Source organism: Bemisia tabaci, chromosome 1 (genome assembly GCF_918797505.1).
Source record: "Bemisia tabaci chromosome 1, PGI_BMITA_v3".
In the NCBI taxonomy this organism is placed as follows: domain Eukaryota; kingdom Metazoa; phylum Arthropoda; class Insecta; order Hemiptera; family Aleyrodidae; genus Bemisia; species Bemisia tabaci.
In genome coordinates, this window is record NC_092793.1 from 78,721,874 (window position 1) to 78,738,592 (window position 16,719).

Sequence of the window (16,719 nt, forward strand, 5' to 3'; positions counted from 1 at the left end):
AAGCCTCATAACACTAATTAAAACTCAATAAAGTCCATATATTTCCGTGTAATTTTTCAACTCGACGACACCAGTGGTTCTCAAAATCGCAAAGTTGCCACTTGGCATGTTTACGGTCTGGACCCTTCTCTCGGGATGTGGTGAGAACTTTCTTATCCTCGAGACCAGGGACTCTGCTGAACTTTGAGTGCAATCTTTTTTTCAGGGAAACTTTGCTCGAGGAGCACACACACACATGATCAAAGTATTCATTCACATTTTGAACAGACTGAAACTTTCTCGTTCCAGCAGTCAGCTGATAATTCGTAGACAAAGACGACAAAAACGGAAAATGGAGCAATTCTATTGGTCCAAGCGAGTGGTTATGCCATAGACGAAGGGGGTAAGCAATAGACTAACTAACGGGAACCTGCGAGAGACTCTACAGTTAGTCCATCATTTTCTCCCTTAGTCTATAACAACCGCCCGTTTCAACCTACAGGATCGCTCCTTTTTCTCCAAGTGTGCCTTCTTTGTGCTTAGCTTTGTACATCCGTTTCGATAATCAGCCCATAGGTCGCTTATTGAATCTTCATGAAATGAACTTGATGAGTAGATAGATATCTATTGTAGCGATGTTGTAAATCGATTAAGCTCAGCTGATAACGATTCAACAAGCGATCCATTGGCGTTCCCGTACCACGGAATTCTCATCCCTATCTTTCACATAAACATTTTCTGGCACGATTAAAATTTCATACTGGATTTTCTTCGGATTATCCTGATTTTTCCTAATATTTTGAATGAAATTTTCTATATTTTTGCGCGAATAAATAGACACTTATTTAGATCACGTTCAATAGAAAGGAACCAAGCCACATCAGTCATTGCCAAGTTTAACCGGGCAATGGGACTGTTGCATGCAAGAGATACAGCCGTGCGAATAGACTTTTTAGAGGTTAAATGACACGAAAATTACGATGGTCACATTAAAAAAGTCTGAAATACACTCCTTACTGCGCAATTTGTGTTGTTAGGAACGCGCTTTTTCAAATTTCCCGCGTCTGGGGGCAGTTTTCTAACGGAAACAATTAACGGCAACTCGCGGCTATTTCCGGTCAACTAAAACTGACAACATAACCTAAAAATCGGAGCTCGTGACATCGTGAAATGAAATGTAGAAGGATTGCGTTGGATATTTAAAAGTTGATCGATTTGGTTACCGCATAAAGCGTATATGGACCACTGTAGGAGATCACGTTGGGTTTGTAAACAAACTGAAGGAAAAAATAACAACAACAACAACGACTCGGCATCTTCCGGAAATCACCGAGCCCGCCGTTTGCTCGTTTCCGGTGATTAGAAAACTGCCCCCAGACGCGGGAAATTTGAAAAAGCGCGTTCCTAACAACGCAAATTGCGCAGTAAGGAGTGTATTTCAGACTTTTTTAATGTGACCATCGTAATTTTCGTGTCATTTAACCTCTAAAAGTCTATTCGCGCGGCTGTATCTCTTGCATGCAACAGGCCCATTTAATTTTTTACGAGAGAACGAGTGTGCGGATTCCCTTGGAAATTGTAAGGAATTTAACTATGAAAAAAATTCAATGAAATTTGCTCGAAAATCCGCACAACCGTTTTCATGTAAAAAAATTAAACCGCCCGATTGAATCTCGCAATAGCTGATGTGGCTTGGTTCCTTCCTGTTTAACGCAGTCCGTTTGAACATTTAGTTGATTTGACCGACATAATTCATTAATTGGATGAAATATCTCGCTTTCGTACGTGCTAGACTGTATCTAGTTGAAAACTGCATGATGCTTTCAGAATTTCCAGATCCAAGATGGATATCCCTGATTTTTCATGACGACATCAGATTTCCTGATATTTTCCGGGTTTTTCGGTTCTTACTGATCTGCCGTGCTAAGGAAAAACGTCGTATGAACCTACAGGCGTTGCCAAATTTCCTTCGGTAAATCACGAATTTTCGGGAACATTTCTTAATATTTTTCTTCCAATTTTTCAGATAATTTTGTTCGCAATTTTACCTAAATTTCCTGATAATTTCAAGGCAAAATATTAATAATTTTACTTCAAAATTATTATAAAAAAATTCATAACATTACTCAAACAATTTATCGAATGTTCATACGGCGTTTTTCCTTAACACGGCGGTGATGGCACACACCCTGTCTGGAGAATCATAGCACGATAAGGCAACATAGTGCGGGGGGACCTGGGTTAAGTTTAGCATTGACTGGTTGGAGCTTTGCTGTCTGATGTGCAGACGGAAATGCAGATCGAGCACCGGAGAGTTTTCTGGCCACCAGTGTTGCCAATCGCATCAAACAAAACTGGATCTCCTGAGGAGATGATGCTTTCTTCATTACGGACGGCAACGTTGTCGCGTAGCGTCATCATTAAACGCCGCTAACGCAAAAAAGGAGTAATTAATAAAGACTAGTGAATTAAAACAAAAGCTGACGTGGAAAACCTTTTCACGACCGCCCATTTTTCTTCGGCCGGATTGTGCGTGCCTCGGCTTGTCTTCGTCCGTATTTATCTTCCGTTTCATTTCTTCCCTAACCTCGCTTTTGGTCAACGCTCTCCGAACCCCGACTCAAAGGCACTTTATTGAAGAAAGGCCAGGTCCAATGGGCCGCTAGATGAAGCATGAATTGAAAGCACAGCTCGATTAACATTCATACAGAAAATGAACTCCGTCTACCAAAAGGAAACCGATTTTTTTTTTTTTTTTTTTAAAGTGAAGGGTCTGCTCGTTAATTGGTCAAGAGAGTAGATCACTGGACCGGTCAAGGGTTCAGACATCAAACGACACGTTCCTCCATCGTCAGAACTTTGAAAACCTGAAAAAATTCCATAAGGGAAGGATCGGAAACCTCTGAGGAAATCCGAAATCTTGATTCGGAAAATTTCGAAAAATTTTGTGCACTCCAATACGTAACAAAATTAATGCTTTAATGAGGATCAGCCTAACTGCGTTTATCATGTTGCCAAATTTTCTCTTCAATGTTAGTTTTTGCAGGAAACATACGCAAAATGAGGCCTTGAAACTTTAGGTAATTGTTTTTTAAGTGTTGACCCTCCATAACATGAATTAATTTTGGATCTTGGATTCTGGGAGACACAAATCTATGTAGCAGCTTATGTGAGAATGTAGAATTCCAAATTTTGGGTATAATTTTTTCAATGATGAAAATTTGCAAAATCGTAACACACAGGAAAGATTCAATTTTTAAAAACCAAAAAATGCGTTGTTACAAATAAGTAACACCATGCTGCTACGAATACCGGTTAAGAATATCTACACTAAACAAATCTCAAGTCAAAGGGTAACTTCTTGTAATAAAATAAAATAATATAAGAAATTAGGCAATATTTGATAGGTATGATTGACTGAATTTGGTAAATTCAGTCAAATTTACGTTGAAAATTGAAAAGACGTTCGATTAAATAATTCGCTTGCAACTTTTTAGTTCGAATAAACTGGGTGGCGACTAAATAAAAGGCAGCTTCAAAACAACTTCTTTTTAATACGATCAGGCCAACTGAAGGGAACCGATTCTGTCGTTAAGTTTGATTAAATTGACACAAAGTGTAGCGTTCTATATCTGTAAGTCGAGCCCGAAGGAAGACTCTGTCCTCGGCTCCCGGAAGGCATTAACGCAAAAGCTCTCTGAAATTGAATTTTGAAACTGATAAATTTCGCGGTAAATTTGACTTTAATATTCTTCCAACGAGCTCCTAAATCCGCAATCCGCCGCGAACCGAAGCTGCTTTCAGACGTTTGATGCCTCGTTGCGTTTGATAGGGGAGCCGTTTCCAGCACTTTTGCCAACCTACTACCGATATTCATCAGTGATCACTCCTTACTCTAGGAGTTTTACCTTCGAACTATCTGGCAACATTGGAAGCTTGGTTTCTTGCGTTCAGTTCAGTGATTAATGGATTTCGAGCTTTGTTTTCGTGTTATCAACGTTTCCTCGCAGAGTCTCTTTTTATTGCATCGAAAACGTTTATTTTTCCATTTGAGCCATTGTAATAACAAACGCACGGATTCTAGGCCAGAACTCCCAATTTGTCCCGGAAGTTGACTCGAGAGTCGACTGTGAGAAGTTCCAAGACGGATTACCGCTTTGTGAGATGACACCGCCGCAGCTTTGCTCCCTCTATTTTTATGACTCCGTGGTATACGGATGACTGATCGGACCGATTTTCAAAGATAAGCTCCCTTTATCGGAACTCTAACCGTTGAAGGTGAAGTTTATTTTCGTAGGTTGATCGAAGCCACATAGTCTAATAAATAAAGAGGACAAGATAACCAACTATTACTTTCAAGATTTTTCATACCGATGTGAAAAACATTCCCAGATCCCTGAAATATTCTGAGGAATCATTCCTTGTTTCCTCGATATACTATATTTATCTACCTGTACACAGGAACGACGGGCCACTGGGCAATCTGAACTGGGGAAAATGGCATACCTACATCTTCTCATAAAAATCTTACGTAGAAAACGAGGTATACAATGGGCAGTTCAGAAATCAACTTCTGAACGATATATTAACATGTCTGATCAGATGATAAAATGGAAGTTACATTTTACAAATTACGTCATTTGTATTTTAGCTTTTTGTAACTAATGTCACAACAACACTTATATCTATCTCGTTTAGTAGTTAATTTCTGGACTTCCTGTCGTGTGATTTGTTTTCCTCGTAAAATTTTTCAGAGCAAAAATATTGCGTAGTGCTACAATTCAAGATAAAAAGATTCGAGGTAAATTTTCTTGAATCTTCCCTCGCAAACACTATATGTACACGTCCTGGAGTGATGCAAATGCTTACATTCCGTAAAAATGGTTGTATTTGACGAAGTCAATTATTCAGTGAGGGTACGTCTTGAACATGCGCTCTTGATTGACATTATTGTGTGATATGATTCAGTTGGAGGAATTGCCGGAAATTGATTCGAAGCATAGTTGTCAAAACTGAGATCCTTACAGTGACAAATTTCGATGACTGCACGGAAATAACCTCCCAAATTGTTCAGCCTACCGCGGACTGAATCCAATCTGACTGAACAGCCGGTCGTAATCAGTCGATAAGGGTTTACGCTCTATTCAGCACACGTCAAGGACAGTGCCGTAATGTCACCTTATTTCCGAAACTGGGCTTGTTGCAAACTTCAGCTAGAGAGTGATAGCTTATAGCAAATGGCTTAAAGATCACGATGAGAGCACTGGCAAAGTCTATAATACACTCCCAACTTCACAATCTGCATAAGGAATGTGCGTTTTGTAAGCTTCCCGCTTCGAAAACGATACTACAACGCAGGTTAACATTTCGTAAGAGCAATGGAAATGTTGCATGTGAGAGGAATTTGCGATTCGACTGTTGATTCTTATGTAAAAGTTCGCGAGAAACACAATGGTGCTACTGTTTTCTCTGAAATCAACTCCCAAGCTCAAAAAAAGCTCTCAAGTTGAGGCCAAAATGGAGGGGATATCCCACGCTATCCTGAGAGTTCACCTACCCATCAAGACAAACTCTCCATGCAAAGATAGGGAGCAAATACATTAGCAGGGTTGCCGTGTTTTCACTTTTGGAGTCCCCAAATAAAGTGGCAGCCCTGTCAATTATTTGCTCCCTATCCTTTGCATGGAGAGTTTGTCTTGATGTAAAGATGGGCTCTCAGGATAGCGTGGGATATCCCCTCCATTTTGGCCTCAACTTGAGAGCTTTTTTGAGCTTGGGAGTTGATTTCAGAGAAAACCAGTGGCACCATCGTGTTTCTCGCGAACTTTTACATAAGAATCAACAGTCAAATCGCAAATTCCTCACACATGCAACATCTCCATTGTTCCTTCCAACCCTTGCACACTAGGATGCTGTACAATATTCAACATGGCTGACGCTTCCGCGCGCAAGTCGTGAGGAAGCACCATGGTCTTTATCAACGTAAAGAAAACAGAAATATGGACACGCCGGTTAGTTAAGTCCTGTCTTGTCAAGTGCGTTTTGGCAGGTTGGTGTCGGCCATGTTGAATATATTCCGTACCATCTTAGTGCGCAAGGGTTGGATGGAGCGACTCCTTTTGAGAAATACATTTTAATGCCAATTTGGCTGGCTTTCATAGAACATTGTGAAATCATTGTAAAAATGATCCATCTACAAGCCAAAAATAAATTAAACAAATAATATTTCAAGCCACATAGAGATGAGAAATAACAAAAAACTAACAGGAAACAAAAATAAAAAATATTATTTGTTTAATTTATTTTTGGCTTGTAGATCGATCATTTCTTCAGTCATTTTTACAATCCTCTTAAGAAACATTCACCTGTGCCGTAGTATCGTTTTGGAAAAGCGGAGCTTATAAAAACGCATATTTCTTGGGCAAATTGTAAAGTAAGGGGTGTATTTTAGAATATCCCGATTAAATTGCGCCATTTTCTGTAAGACGTAATTCTTCTCTTTCCTTTAACTGAAGTTTGCAACAGGCCCATTTCATGGCCGACACCAAAACTCACAAAGCAACATTTCAAGAGAGCGTCGGTGGGATGCATCTCAGCAATCAAAGTATTTTTCGGAGTATTGACAACGTCGCCATAAAAATCAGTAATAGTTTACTTCGTTGACACAATAAGCAACGCTGGAAATAAGTGGAGCGTAAAGAAACCAAGGAAAGTGCCTTAAGTTAGTATCGCATGCAACAAACACTGACAGAATTTCATTCTAACGCCTTGATGCAATTATTCGAGCTTCACGGATGTCCGTGTTGCATACGCAGGAAATTGAAGGCGTTTTGACTTTTAAGGCACTCACCGCTTCTCCCCCTTTGTCGCAGCGCGGTAGCCGGCTGGGCTAGATCCAAAATAACAGAGTGCCTGTAATCCTTCGTTTTTATTACAAAGACTTTCTTGGACACAAATAATTTCTCTTAAATCGTGATGAGCACCAGTGGCGTGACGTGCTTTGAGATCTATAGATTGATCTGCCATTTAAATCCATGGAAAATGATCGATAAACAGGGTGTTTGCAACGAACACCTTAATAATCGAGCGTTTACCATGGCTTCCAATGGGGAAATATCGATAATCGATCATTCACGCCTCGCCACTGGTGAGCACATTCCAATATCAAAATTGAAGCAGATAAGGTGATCTCATCCTACGCCTGTGTGCAACTATTCACGGTCGTCCCTTAAATGTTATGGTTCCTTAACCGATGCAATTATTATGGCTTATAGTGGCCTTAATGTTTAAGGAATAAGAATATGACCCAAATATATGTTTGTAATATAAACGAGGAATCACGGGCAATTCGTAATTTTGGATTCTTACAGTGCAGCTCACCGCCGCCATGCCGCGGCATGGAAGAAGTGGAGAGAGTCTGGGTAGTCGAAACGCCTTCACTCCCACGCATATGCAACCCAGACATCGATCGAGACCGAATAGTTGTATCCAGCACTGGAAAAAAAACACATTGGATCTAGAGTCCAGACTCTTAAAAACATCGGCAAGAAAAAATACTTTTGATTTAATCAGATTTAAGCTTAAATCAAGAACCAAGCCTCTTAATTTGAGCGGAATTCCTTTTGATTTAAGCTTAAATCTGATTGAATCAAGAGTATTTTTTCTTGTCAATGTTTTCAAGAGTCTGGACTCTAGATCCAATGTGTTTTTTTTTTCCAAAGAGGCGTAATAATTAAATCCGTTCAGTTTCCGTAGCATGCGATACTAACTGAGGGTGTTTTGTTCGTTTCTCTGGAACCTGGATTTAATCACAGCGTTGTTTATTTGTGCCGATGAAGGAGACATAACTGATTTTTATCGCGACAGTGTCAAATATTCGAAAAATGTGCTGATTTTTTAAATGTATTAGATGTCTTCCTGGTTGTGAGTTGCGGTCCCACCGCCCACCGCTTCTGAACCTAGGAACGACAAATGCGGCAGAGTAGTTTTATGGACACTTCAGGGAGTATTTTTCGAGCGCGCATCCCGACATATTTGTTTCCATGGAAGAATTGAAAAAGAATCCACTCAGAAATAAGCATCAACCTAGGGCCAGTTCAAAACCCGGTGAGGCTTCTCCAAAAAATACCTTACGTTACAGATTGCTTCAGAGTCATCGAACTGAAGAACCAGCAGACCGATTTCATAAAAAAAAGAATCGATGACAAAGAAAGCCGGCCTGAAGTTCCTCACAGCAAATCCTAGGTAAGTAGGTAGGGCGTTGACATAAAATCAAGTAAGAATTTCTTCTTCGATTTTCCTTAATGCAGGTATAATTGCGCTTTTAAGCAATTTTGTGCTTGTTCGTCTTTAGGAGAGAAACAACTCATTATCACGTTAATAAAACGCATGGCTAAATTATAACCAAATTTCGAACGTAGATAAAGGTTTTTTTGTCTCCTTTTCTCTAGGCTCATGGAAAATAATTTGCGCAAATTACCCCCAGCTTTCCCTGTCATTTGCGCTTTTGGGATTACTATTTTGGGACTGCTGCGCTTTGGGAATTTTACTTTTTTTCTCTACCTTTTCTCGGGTTTCCAGCCCTGAAAGACGGGCCGGCCGGCGGGAGTGAAATTCGAAAGGGAACCACCGTAACCGCAGCCGCGATCTCGAGGCGCTCCGTCGCGGCTCAACGGCGCCCACAAAAAGTTCAGTCACTGTCCGCCAGAGTGCAGCACAAATCAGTGCAAAGCTCCCGATCGATGCGGATTCTCTCTCCTCTTATCCCTACCCAGCTTGAGATGATTTCCCCAGGACATGTAGTCGGCAAGCTTCTCATTAGTTTTGAGTGCATTTTCAAAAATGTCTACATAGGAGAGGGAATGGGAGGGAGGGGAGTGGTATGAAATTTTGCCTGTTCAACTGAAACTGTGGTTAACGATACATGCTCAGATATGTAGATTTTAGCTGAACAGACATTTCTCCGAGAATTAAGGATGGAAAGTAGGATGACATGTCAATCGCTGATTTGAAAAATTATTCAACTATTAAGGGATAGCGAAATAAAAAAGTAGTAATAGTAGTAGTAGTAGTAGTAGTAGTAGTAGTAGTAGTAGTAGTAGTAGTAGTAGTAGTAGTAGTAGTAGTAGTAGTAGTAGTAGTAGTAGTAGTAGATGTAGTTGGAGTAGTAGTAGTAATGGTGGAAGTAGATGTAGTAGTAGTATAGTAGGAGTATTAGTAGAAGTAGTGGTAGTAGGAGTTGTTCAATTTATGACGGTACCTCAGTAACTTTTACCATAAACACACGTTTATAATCGTTTGAGATCAGGATTTCTTAGATATTCTACGCCTTAAAACCACGGCGAACGAATACTTGGAGATACTTCCCTTCACTTTTCCCCTGATAAGACGAAACCGGCTTACTTTGAGGCAAGCTGCAGCAAAAAGGAATCACGGATACCTTGCAAAAATTTGACGAGACTGTTACTTAGGTAACGATTAAAATACAAGGATGCGAGTTAATAGCATCTTAAGTGAATCTTCAGCCTTGGTTCCGCAAACAACCACCAAGCTGCGCTGCTAAAATCATGCTCCAAAACCAGCGATTATTTTTATGAAATAACAGGTAAGTCGAATCCTAAGACCGTTTAGGATTTCTTTGAAGACTATTAGCAATTTTTTATGAAAAATAAAATCTAGAGATTTCTTGCGAATTATTTTATGAAATTTCAGAGAGTTTGAAAGATACTGAAAAATCAGTTGGAAGTATAGATTTTCGACTTCAATGTTGAAGAAATACCAAAATGCAGTTAATATCATTCGAATGTATACATTGGTTATTGTATTCATGTTTACTCTTAGTTCCAAAAATGCAAAAATTATTTTTTGGATTAGCAGTGATATTGAATGATGGTTGTATGCTATGGCCCCTGAAAAATAGGAATAATGCCACAGATTTATTACGTTTCCACTGAAAAGACAACTTTGGTTGTGGAAGTCGTGCTTACGAGCTTTATGGAGTTACCGTCCGTGTTCCGGGCTCAAATACCGTAAGTTCCACGTGTAGCACCCGGAGCGGTCGAAGATGCGGCTGGGGCTGGGGCTTGGGTTAAGTCAGGTCACGCAACTAAACTAACTCTCCGGCGAAGCTGGAAGTATCACCTAAATTGAAGGCGTCTCAATCCTGAGTTTGTACACACTGTTTCTACAACTTAGATTCTTTGGATCATTCGAGGCTCTTTATCCCTTTTAGTACAACACGGGCAGTCATGCTGCGGAAAAGCGGCTCATGGATAATTCGATGTTGCCAAATTTCTTCTGATTGCCGTGGGTCCATTGATTTCCTCGTGAGATTCTTTGTCACATGCACCCCTCCTTTAAGATGCGATTAATTCAAAATCAAAATTTGCAGTTTTTGTCAACAATTTCATGCCCGACCTCACTGATTGACTCGATCCACTGTGCGGCGGTGGGGCCCCCTGCGCGGAAAAATTTCTTAATCAGGGTGTCTAATAAAAAAGGCTGGCCAAAAATCAGTACTTTTACAGTACTTTTTCAGTGCATTCCCAAGAAATTCAGTACATCCTCAACAGGAACATTCAGTATTTTTTCAGTACCTCCATTTGACGAGATTCGACAAATTTCAAAAATTTGAAATTCTCGCTTAATTTGCGACAAAAATGACAAATTGTGAGTAATATTCCGGACCTTCTTGCGGAATTTCCGCTCTTTTTTCAGTACTTCCGGACTAGAGTCCCTTTATACTGAGAGTCAAGACAACACCCTTCATGGAGTCACAAACGGGAATAAGATATTATAAATTTACCGTACTGCCTAAATACTTTTCCGTAGTAATATAAGCCTTACTTTATATTAGTAATAAATAAAAGCAAGCAAAAGGCGAAAGACTCCAATGTGAGAGCGCCGAGTCAATAGGAGGGGTCGGTCATCGCGCATCACGTGTCTTGTTTTCCATGAATACAGAGCTTTTCCGACCTCAGTACAGAGTAAATTACCCTTTCCTTACGTAATTTTTGTAAAGGATTACATTTTTTAAGATATTAGAGCGAAATAAGATTTAAGTAGATAAAGATTTTAATAGATTTTGACCCACTTTTTCATGACTACTGGAAATGGGATCCTTGATAACTTATTTCTAGCTTATTTTTCATGTTACTTTCGGCGAATGGGACCATGAGCTGCTTACATAAGCAAGAATTCTGCAATACTTGACGCAAAGACATTACTTGAGGAGTGAGGAGGGGGGGGGGGGGGGGCTTCACAGTCCCTTGCCACTAAGGTGCCCAGATTTCCTTCATTTTCCTCTAATATCGTTTTTCGTTCATGTTAATTGGTTTCTCGCAATTGCATAGGTACTGATACATACGGAACATTCCGACAGTGTTCTTTTCTCCTCTTTTTTACTCCAGCCAGTCAACAGACGTATTCATTTTCATGAACTTCCCACTCTTTCAGATATTCAACAAATATACATATTTCACAAAATAGAACGATATATCAAATGACGTAACTGTATCATCCCGTTGTGACACTGTGAAGGCCTAAAATACGGGAACCAATTAGAAATGGATTCAAATTGTCTTGACTCTCAGTATAAAGGGACTCTACTTCCGGACCGCCCTTATAAAATCAGTACCATTTCCGGACTTGTAGACACCCTGCTAATACGAGTTGCCGCAGATTCACCTTGACTTGCGACAAAATCTTGGTGTTTCTTGCGAAATTTATCATTGGAAGGAGGAATGAGTGGTAAATTCTCGAGAGCTCACTTGGCGTGGACATGAGGGCGAGGAGGTCGCGAGTGGGCACTGCGACAAAAGAGCTATCGACCGGGGCGGGGGACTGGGGTCTCCGATACTGCTGCGTTGCTGATATGTTAAGCGCAAGCAGGAGCCGGAGACTGCACAATGCCGAGCACGAGCACGGGTCACGTGGAGGGGTAGCAGATGGGGTCGCGGAACCCGGGCTCCGAACCCCATCGCATCCTCACAACTTGTTGCTTCCTCGTCATTACCCGCCATCAAATGCCCACTACCGCGCCTCCTCCCCCGAGCGCTCATTACTCCAACCGGTTTCACCCCCTCGATCCCCCCCCCCTTCTACGACTTTCGTCGAAAATTCCGCAGAGACAGATAGACTCCTCTGTAAACTGAAGTCCCTTTATACTGAGAGCAAAGTTGAATAAGTAGAATCTTGCATAGGTCGTAGCCGGAACGGAGGGGTGCTCTTCTGGGCTGAGAAAAAACGTCATATGAGCCTCTGAACATTGCCAAATTACTGCTGATAAATTAATTCGCACGGCAGTATACGACCCTAACATTCGGATTAGAAACCGGTCTCCTTCTTTACATTAAGAATGAGCCTGAATATTTATATCTCGATTGTAAGTTTCGTACTTCTTACCCGGCACTGGAAAAAAAAAACACATTGGATCTAGAGGCCACACTCTTGAAAACATTGACACGAAGCGGAACTCTTGATTCAATCAGATTTAAGCTTAAATTGAAAGGAAATCCGCTCAAATTAAGAGGCTCGGTCCTTGATTTAAGCTTAAATCTGATTGAATCAAGAGTATTTTTTCTTGTCGATGTTTTTAAGAGTCTGGACTCAAGAACCAATGTGTTTTTTTTTTTTCCAAGGAAGACAAAGCGAATCCATTTCTGAATGGTTCCTGTAATTTAGGCCTTCGAGGCCTGGATACACGCTCGAATTTCCGTCAATTGCCGATCAAAATGATGACAAAAATGGCGGTCGAGAGTTATCTAGATTGATGGGTAAAATTAATTAAAACGGCGTGTTGATTGAAATGAGCATGAAATAAGCACGGTTGTGTGGAAATCAGATGACGGATGAGACGCACAGTTCCATCATCTACCATGAAATTTTTGCAGGCCGCAAAAAATTGAGGGTGGATGGTGCGCACCAGTCACCATTTGATTGGAAATTGATGGAAATTTGAGCGCATATCCAGACCATCATTGTGTCACAAACGGGAATAAAGATAACGCTTTCACCAATTGCAAAGATAATGAACCGGGATGGACTGGGGTATTGGGGGTGCGGCAAGGAACAAATGGAGGGAGAGAGGACAGGGAGACAGAAATTCAGGAATGGGGTCATCGAAGGTTAAAAAACCGTCTCATTTGTGTAATCTTTATTCCCGTTTGTGACATCCATAATCAGCGTTGGACCAACTCTCTCTATGAAGGGACTCCAGTGCAGGCTCCATCCGGTAGGAGGAATATTATTCCGTTGGATACGGGGTGGATTTTTGGCAATTTTGAAAGCCTTAACCTCGGCTAAAAAGGGTCTCTTGCATGCGAAAGATTCAGCCGCGTGAGTAGACCTCTACTAAATATATTTTCGGAAAATCACATCATCAGGTGTCAGAGCGTCTCCCCCGCGAACCTCGAAATAGCGGCAGAGAATACATACATGGAAGTCACTCCTACGCAGAGGCGCACTGGCCCACTGGGAAATCGAAGAACTCCTGGTGGGCCGGTCGAAAGGTAAAAGAAAGAAAGAGAAAAAGAAAATAAAATAGAGGAGAGGAGAGAAAAAAAGAAGGGGCAAAGAAAACAAGAGGACACCAGGTGATGAAAAGAGCTCTTGAGTATATGAGTAGCTTTGAGACACCTTAGAGAGTGAGTCGGCTGCACAAATTCTAAGAGGGCCAGCGGCTCAAACTCAGACCGGCCCTTCGAAAATTCCCGAGACGATGAAAATTTTTGGTCGCGAAAATTAAAAGAGGCCCACACCATAATCCTCCGCGTGACTCTGACTGGCTCATATCAAAAAAGAGCGAGGACGCTAGAAATTTTGGACCATATCAATTCATAAATTGGCCGGAGGCACAAATCTTGAGTTCGTTCATGAATTTGACCAGCTCTCTAAAAATTTATGAGACGGCAGCAAATTTGGGGCGTTTCAGTCTAAATCATGATTTTTTTATAAATCTGATAGGCCTGCCAGCAATTTTGGACCATGCCAGTTTAAAAGTGGGCCGGTGGCCCAAATCATAATCTTCTCCATGGATTTGACTGATTCTCCAAAAAATTTTACGGCGCTAAAAAGAAGTGAGGGTCGCTACCTTTAAAACATGACTGCGATTAAAATTGTAAAATGATAATAAATAAAAAATTCCCGAATTTGTTACATGCAAAAATTTGAAAGTATTTTGTGCTAGAAGTAAGTGAACAGCGGAATTTTTCCGCAGAGGTCGATCGAAAATATGTGTCAAGGAAGCCTCAAAATGCGTCCAATAATAGATTTGAAATTTCACAAATTTTCCGGGGGAGGCCTCCCGGAACTGGGACTGGACTGGGGAGTCAATGAAAGAGCCTACAAGTAAAAGTCGTTTCCCTTGCGTGGTTCTTTATAGAAGTATTTATAAAAATATATAAATGCAAAGAAGGAAATTAGTTGCGTTTTGAAACAATTGAAATAAAAATAATTCCAACAAATTGTACAAAACTTCAAAATAATATGTTGAAAACCGGCGACGCCGCAAGTTTGAATAATCGCGTCCAACACAGTGCAGCCAGCGCGGCGCGAGGCTACCGCGTACGGCACAAAACGCATAGTGGCGCCTTATAAGACCGCAGGATACTTCAAGCATTGCGCGTACAGCACGGTGCACGCAACACGCAACGCATGGCAGCAGGCCGCGCCTTATAAGTCTGCTGGATACTTCATGCATTGTGCGTATAGCAAGGTAGCACTTTGACGTGTAGCTAATGAATTAGAGTATACAAAGAAGGGAAAATCTTACCTAATAGAGCTTGGAATAGTCGTGACTTGAAGATTCTGATGACGCGTTCGATGGCGAGTCGAAGTTGCTTGTCTTGAGGTCGAGTCAATTTGGCGTGGTAATCCTCCAAGAGCTCCAATGCACGATGAGCTTCTGGAACAAACAGACGACTTAGATGTTGCTGAGGGAGTAAGCATAAAGGTCAAAATATCAAGTTCCCGACCTTCCGTATTGAAATACTGTCGAACTCTGATCGACGCTGGTCGGTCAGTTCCGCAATGCAGGGGACCCGGATGCCAGGAGACGTTCAAAGCGACGTAAAAATGCAAGCTTTACGTGAGGGCGAAAGATTAAGGAACGTCTGGATGACCGGGATACTTTCCTGGCACCGCTGAGCAGACTTACGACACAAGGTCTACATCATCAGCTCAGACGGGATGAATAAGGAATATACAATGTTGCTGTTTCTCACTAACAAAACAAGAGATACAGTATTGCGGGACCTCGCGTGTGTTATCTAGCGGAGGCGGATCCAGCAATTTGGCAACAGCGAATTTCCTTCATTTAAAGCTATGGTAAATAATTTATTCTTGACAGGGCACCTGACCCCTCCAAGAATTCGAACATTTCCATAGGTTTAAATGGAAGAAAACAATCTTCTCAATTTGTTGGATCCGCCAATTTTATCTGGCAATATTAGGGCAATAAACGGCAATAAATTCCCCGTCTTATCCCCGATCTGACAAGATTCAATAATAATTCCCGGTTTCCCCGGGGTTCCAGAAGTGTAAACGTTCTAATGAGTTGTTCTTGGTGAAAATTGTTTACAATGTTTTGAGGGGCCGCTCATAAAATACGTGACGCTATATTTCGAATTTTTCCACCACCCCAGTGACGCTTCTGAGGTCCCTAACTTTTAACATGTAAGAAACTGGAGAAAAAAGTCACTTGAATCCTGAGTCTAAATGCCTAAAAGTTTAATGAGAGAAAGGCTCCTGATTCAATCGGATTTTTGCTTGAATCAAAAGGAAATCCGCTTATTTTAGAGGCTGCACTTCAAGCAAAAATCCGATTGTATCAAGAGTACATCTTTTCGTCAAACTTTTTAGGACTCCGGACTCTGGATCCAATAGAATTTTGCTCTCACTGACCCCCCAGAGCGTTACGTGTTTTAGGAACGGCCCTGTAAATAAAATTTTAAATTTTAACAATGTAACTCTTTTGACACTGAATTATTGCGGTGCGCTTTAAAAAGTTCACGTCTCTTATCACTAAACGAGTATATTGCTGAATGGGTTCCAGAGAGCGGGAAACCGAGCGTGCATTCGGGCAGGACGTCCGGCGCGGCGGCCGAAGTGTGGGCGAGGACAGATTAGGGCGTTTATTTACTCCCTGCTCTGCGCGGTTCGCCCCTCGATTTAACGGGGTGAAAAAACCCGCGGAACTTAAGCGCTCGTAAAAACCTCGAACTAACAACGAGCTTGGATTGGACTTGCGTCGTTCTTGCGGAGTTGGAGAGGCTTGGGTCCCAGGGTCCGCGAGCGAGTTCATTCCAGTCGTCAATCGGCCACGCTAGACTGGCGAGCGGCCAATTTTTCTCCGACTCCGTGCCGTCTTGCACCGAGTGTGATTTCGGCGCATTCATTAAAAATAAATCCAAGCGGGTGCACTCGTGGCATTGCAATCGCACACGACGCGACGGGCGAAACGCGTTTCCCGATACCGCCGCCAGGCAGCGCCATATCCAGGTGCGCCACCGCCATTCATAAATCCCAAAACTACCTCTACTCCAGGGCGTAGTAGAGCGCATAGAGTCGTAACAGACGAATTTAGTGGTGACGTCACGGAGCGATATTGTTGGTTCGATATCTCGAGAGTCGAAATGTGCCCCAACAAACAAACATAACCTCCAAAATGAACAATTGACGAGAGATAATGCTAAAACTGCCTGAAACTAAAAAAATGCTCCATGGGACTTTAAAATTATGAAA

At 41.5% G+C, this 16,719-nt stretch overlaps 1 protein-coding gene across 6 annotated transcripts in view; it reads right to left on the bottom strand.

Annotated features, from left to right (window-relative positions):
* LOC140226015 (disks large 1 tumor suppressor protein-like) overlaps nt 1–16,719 on the bottom strand; it is a 195,244-nt gene that overhangs the window by 132,037 nt on the left and 46,488 nt on the right. For 5 of the 6 annotated variants that reach the window (XM_072306241.1, XM_072306243.1, XM_072306239.1 and 2 more), the window contains exon 2: nt 14,750–14,881. In XM_072306241.1, coding sequence (XP_072162342.1) covers nt 14,750–14,881 — 132 coding nt within the window. The remainder of the gene's footprint in view (nt 1–14,749; nt 14,882–16,719) is intronic. The other variant, XM_072306242.1, reaches the window with a different exon arrangement.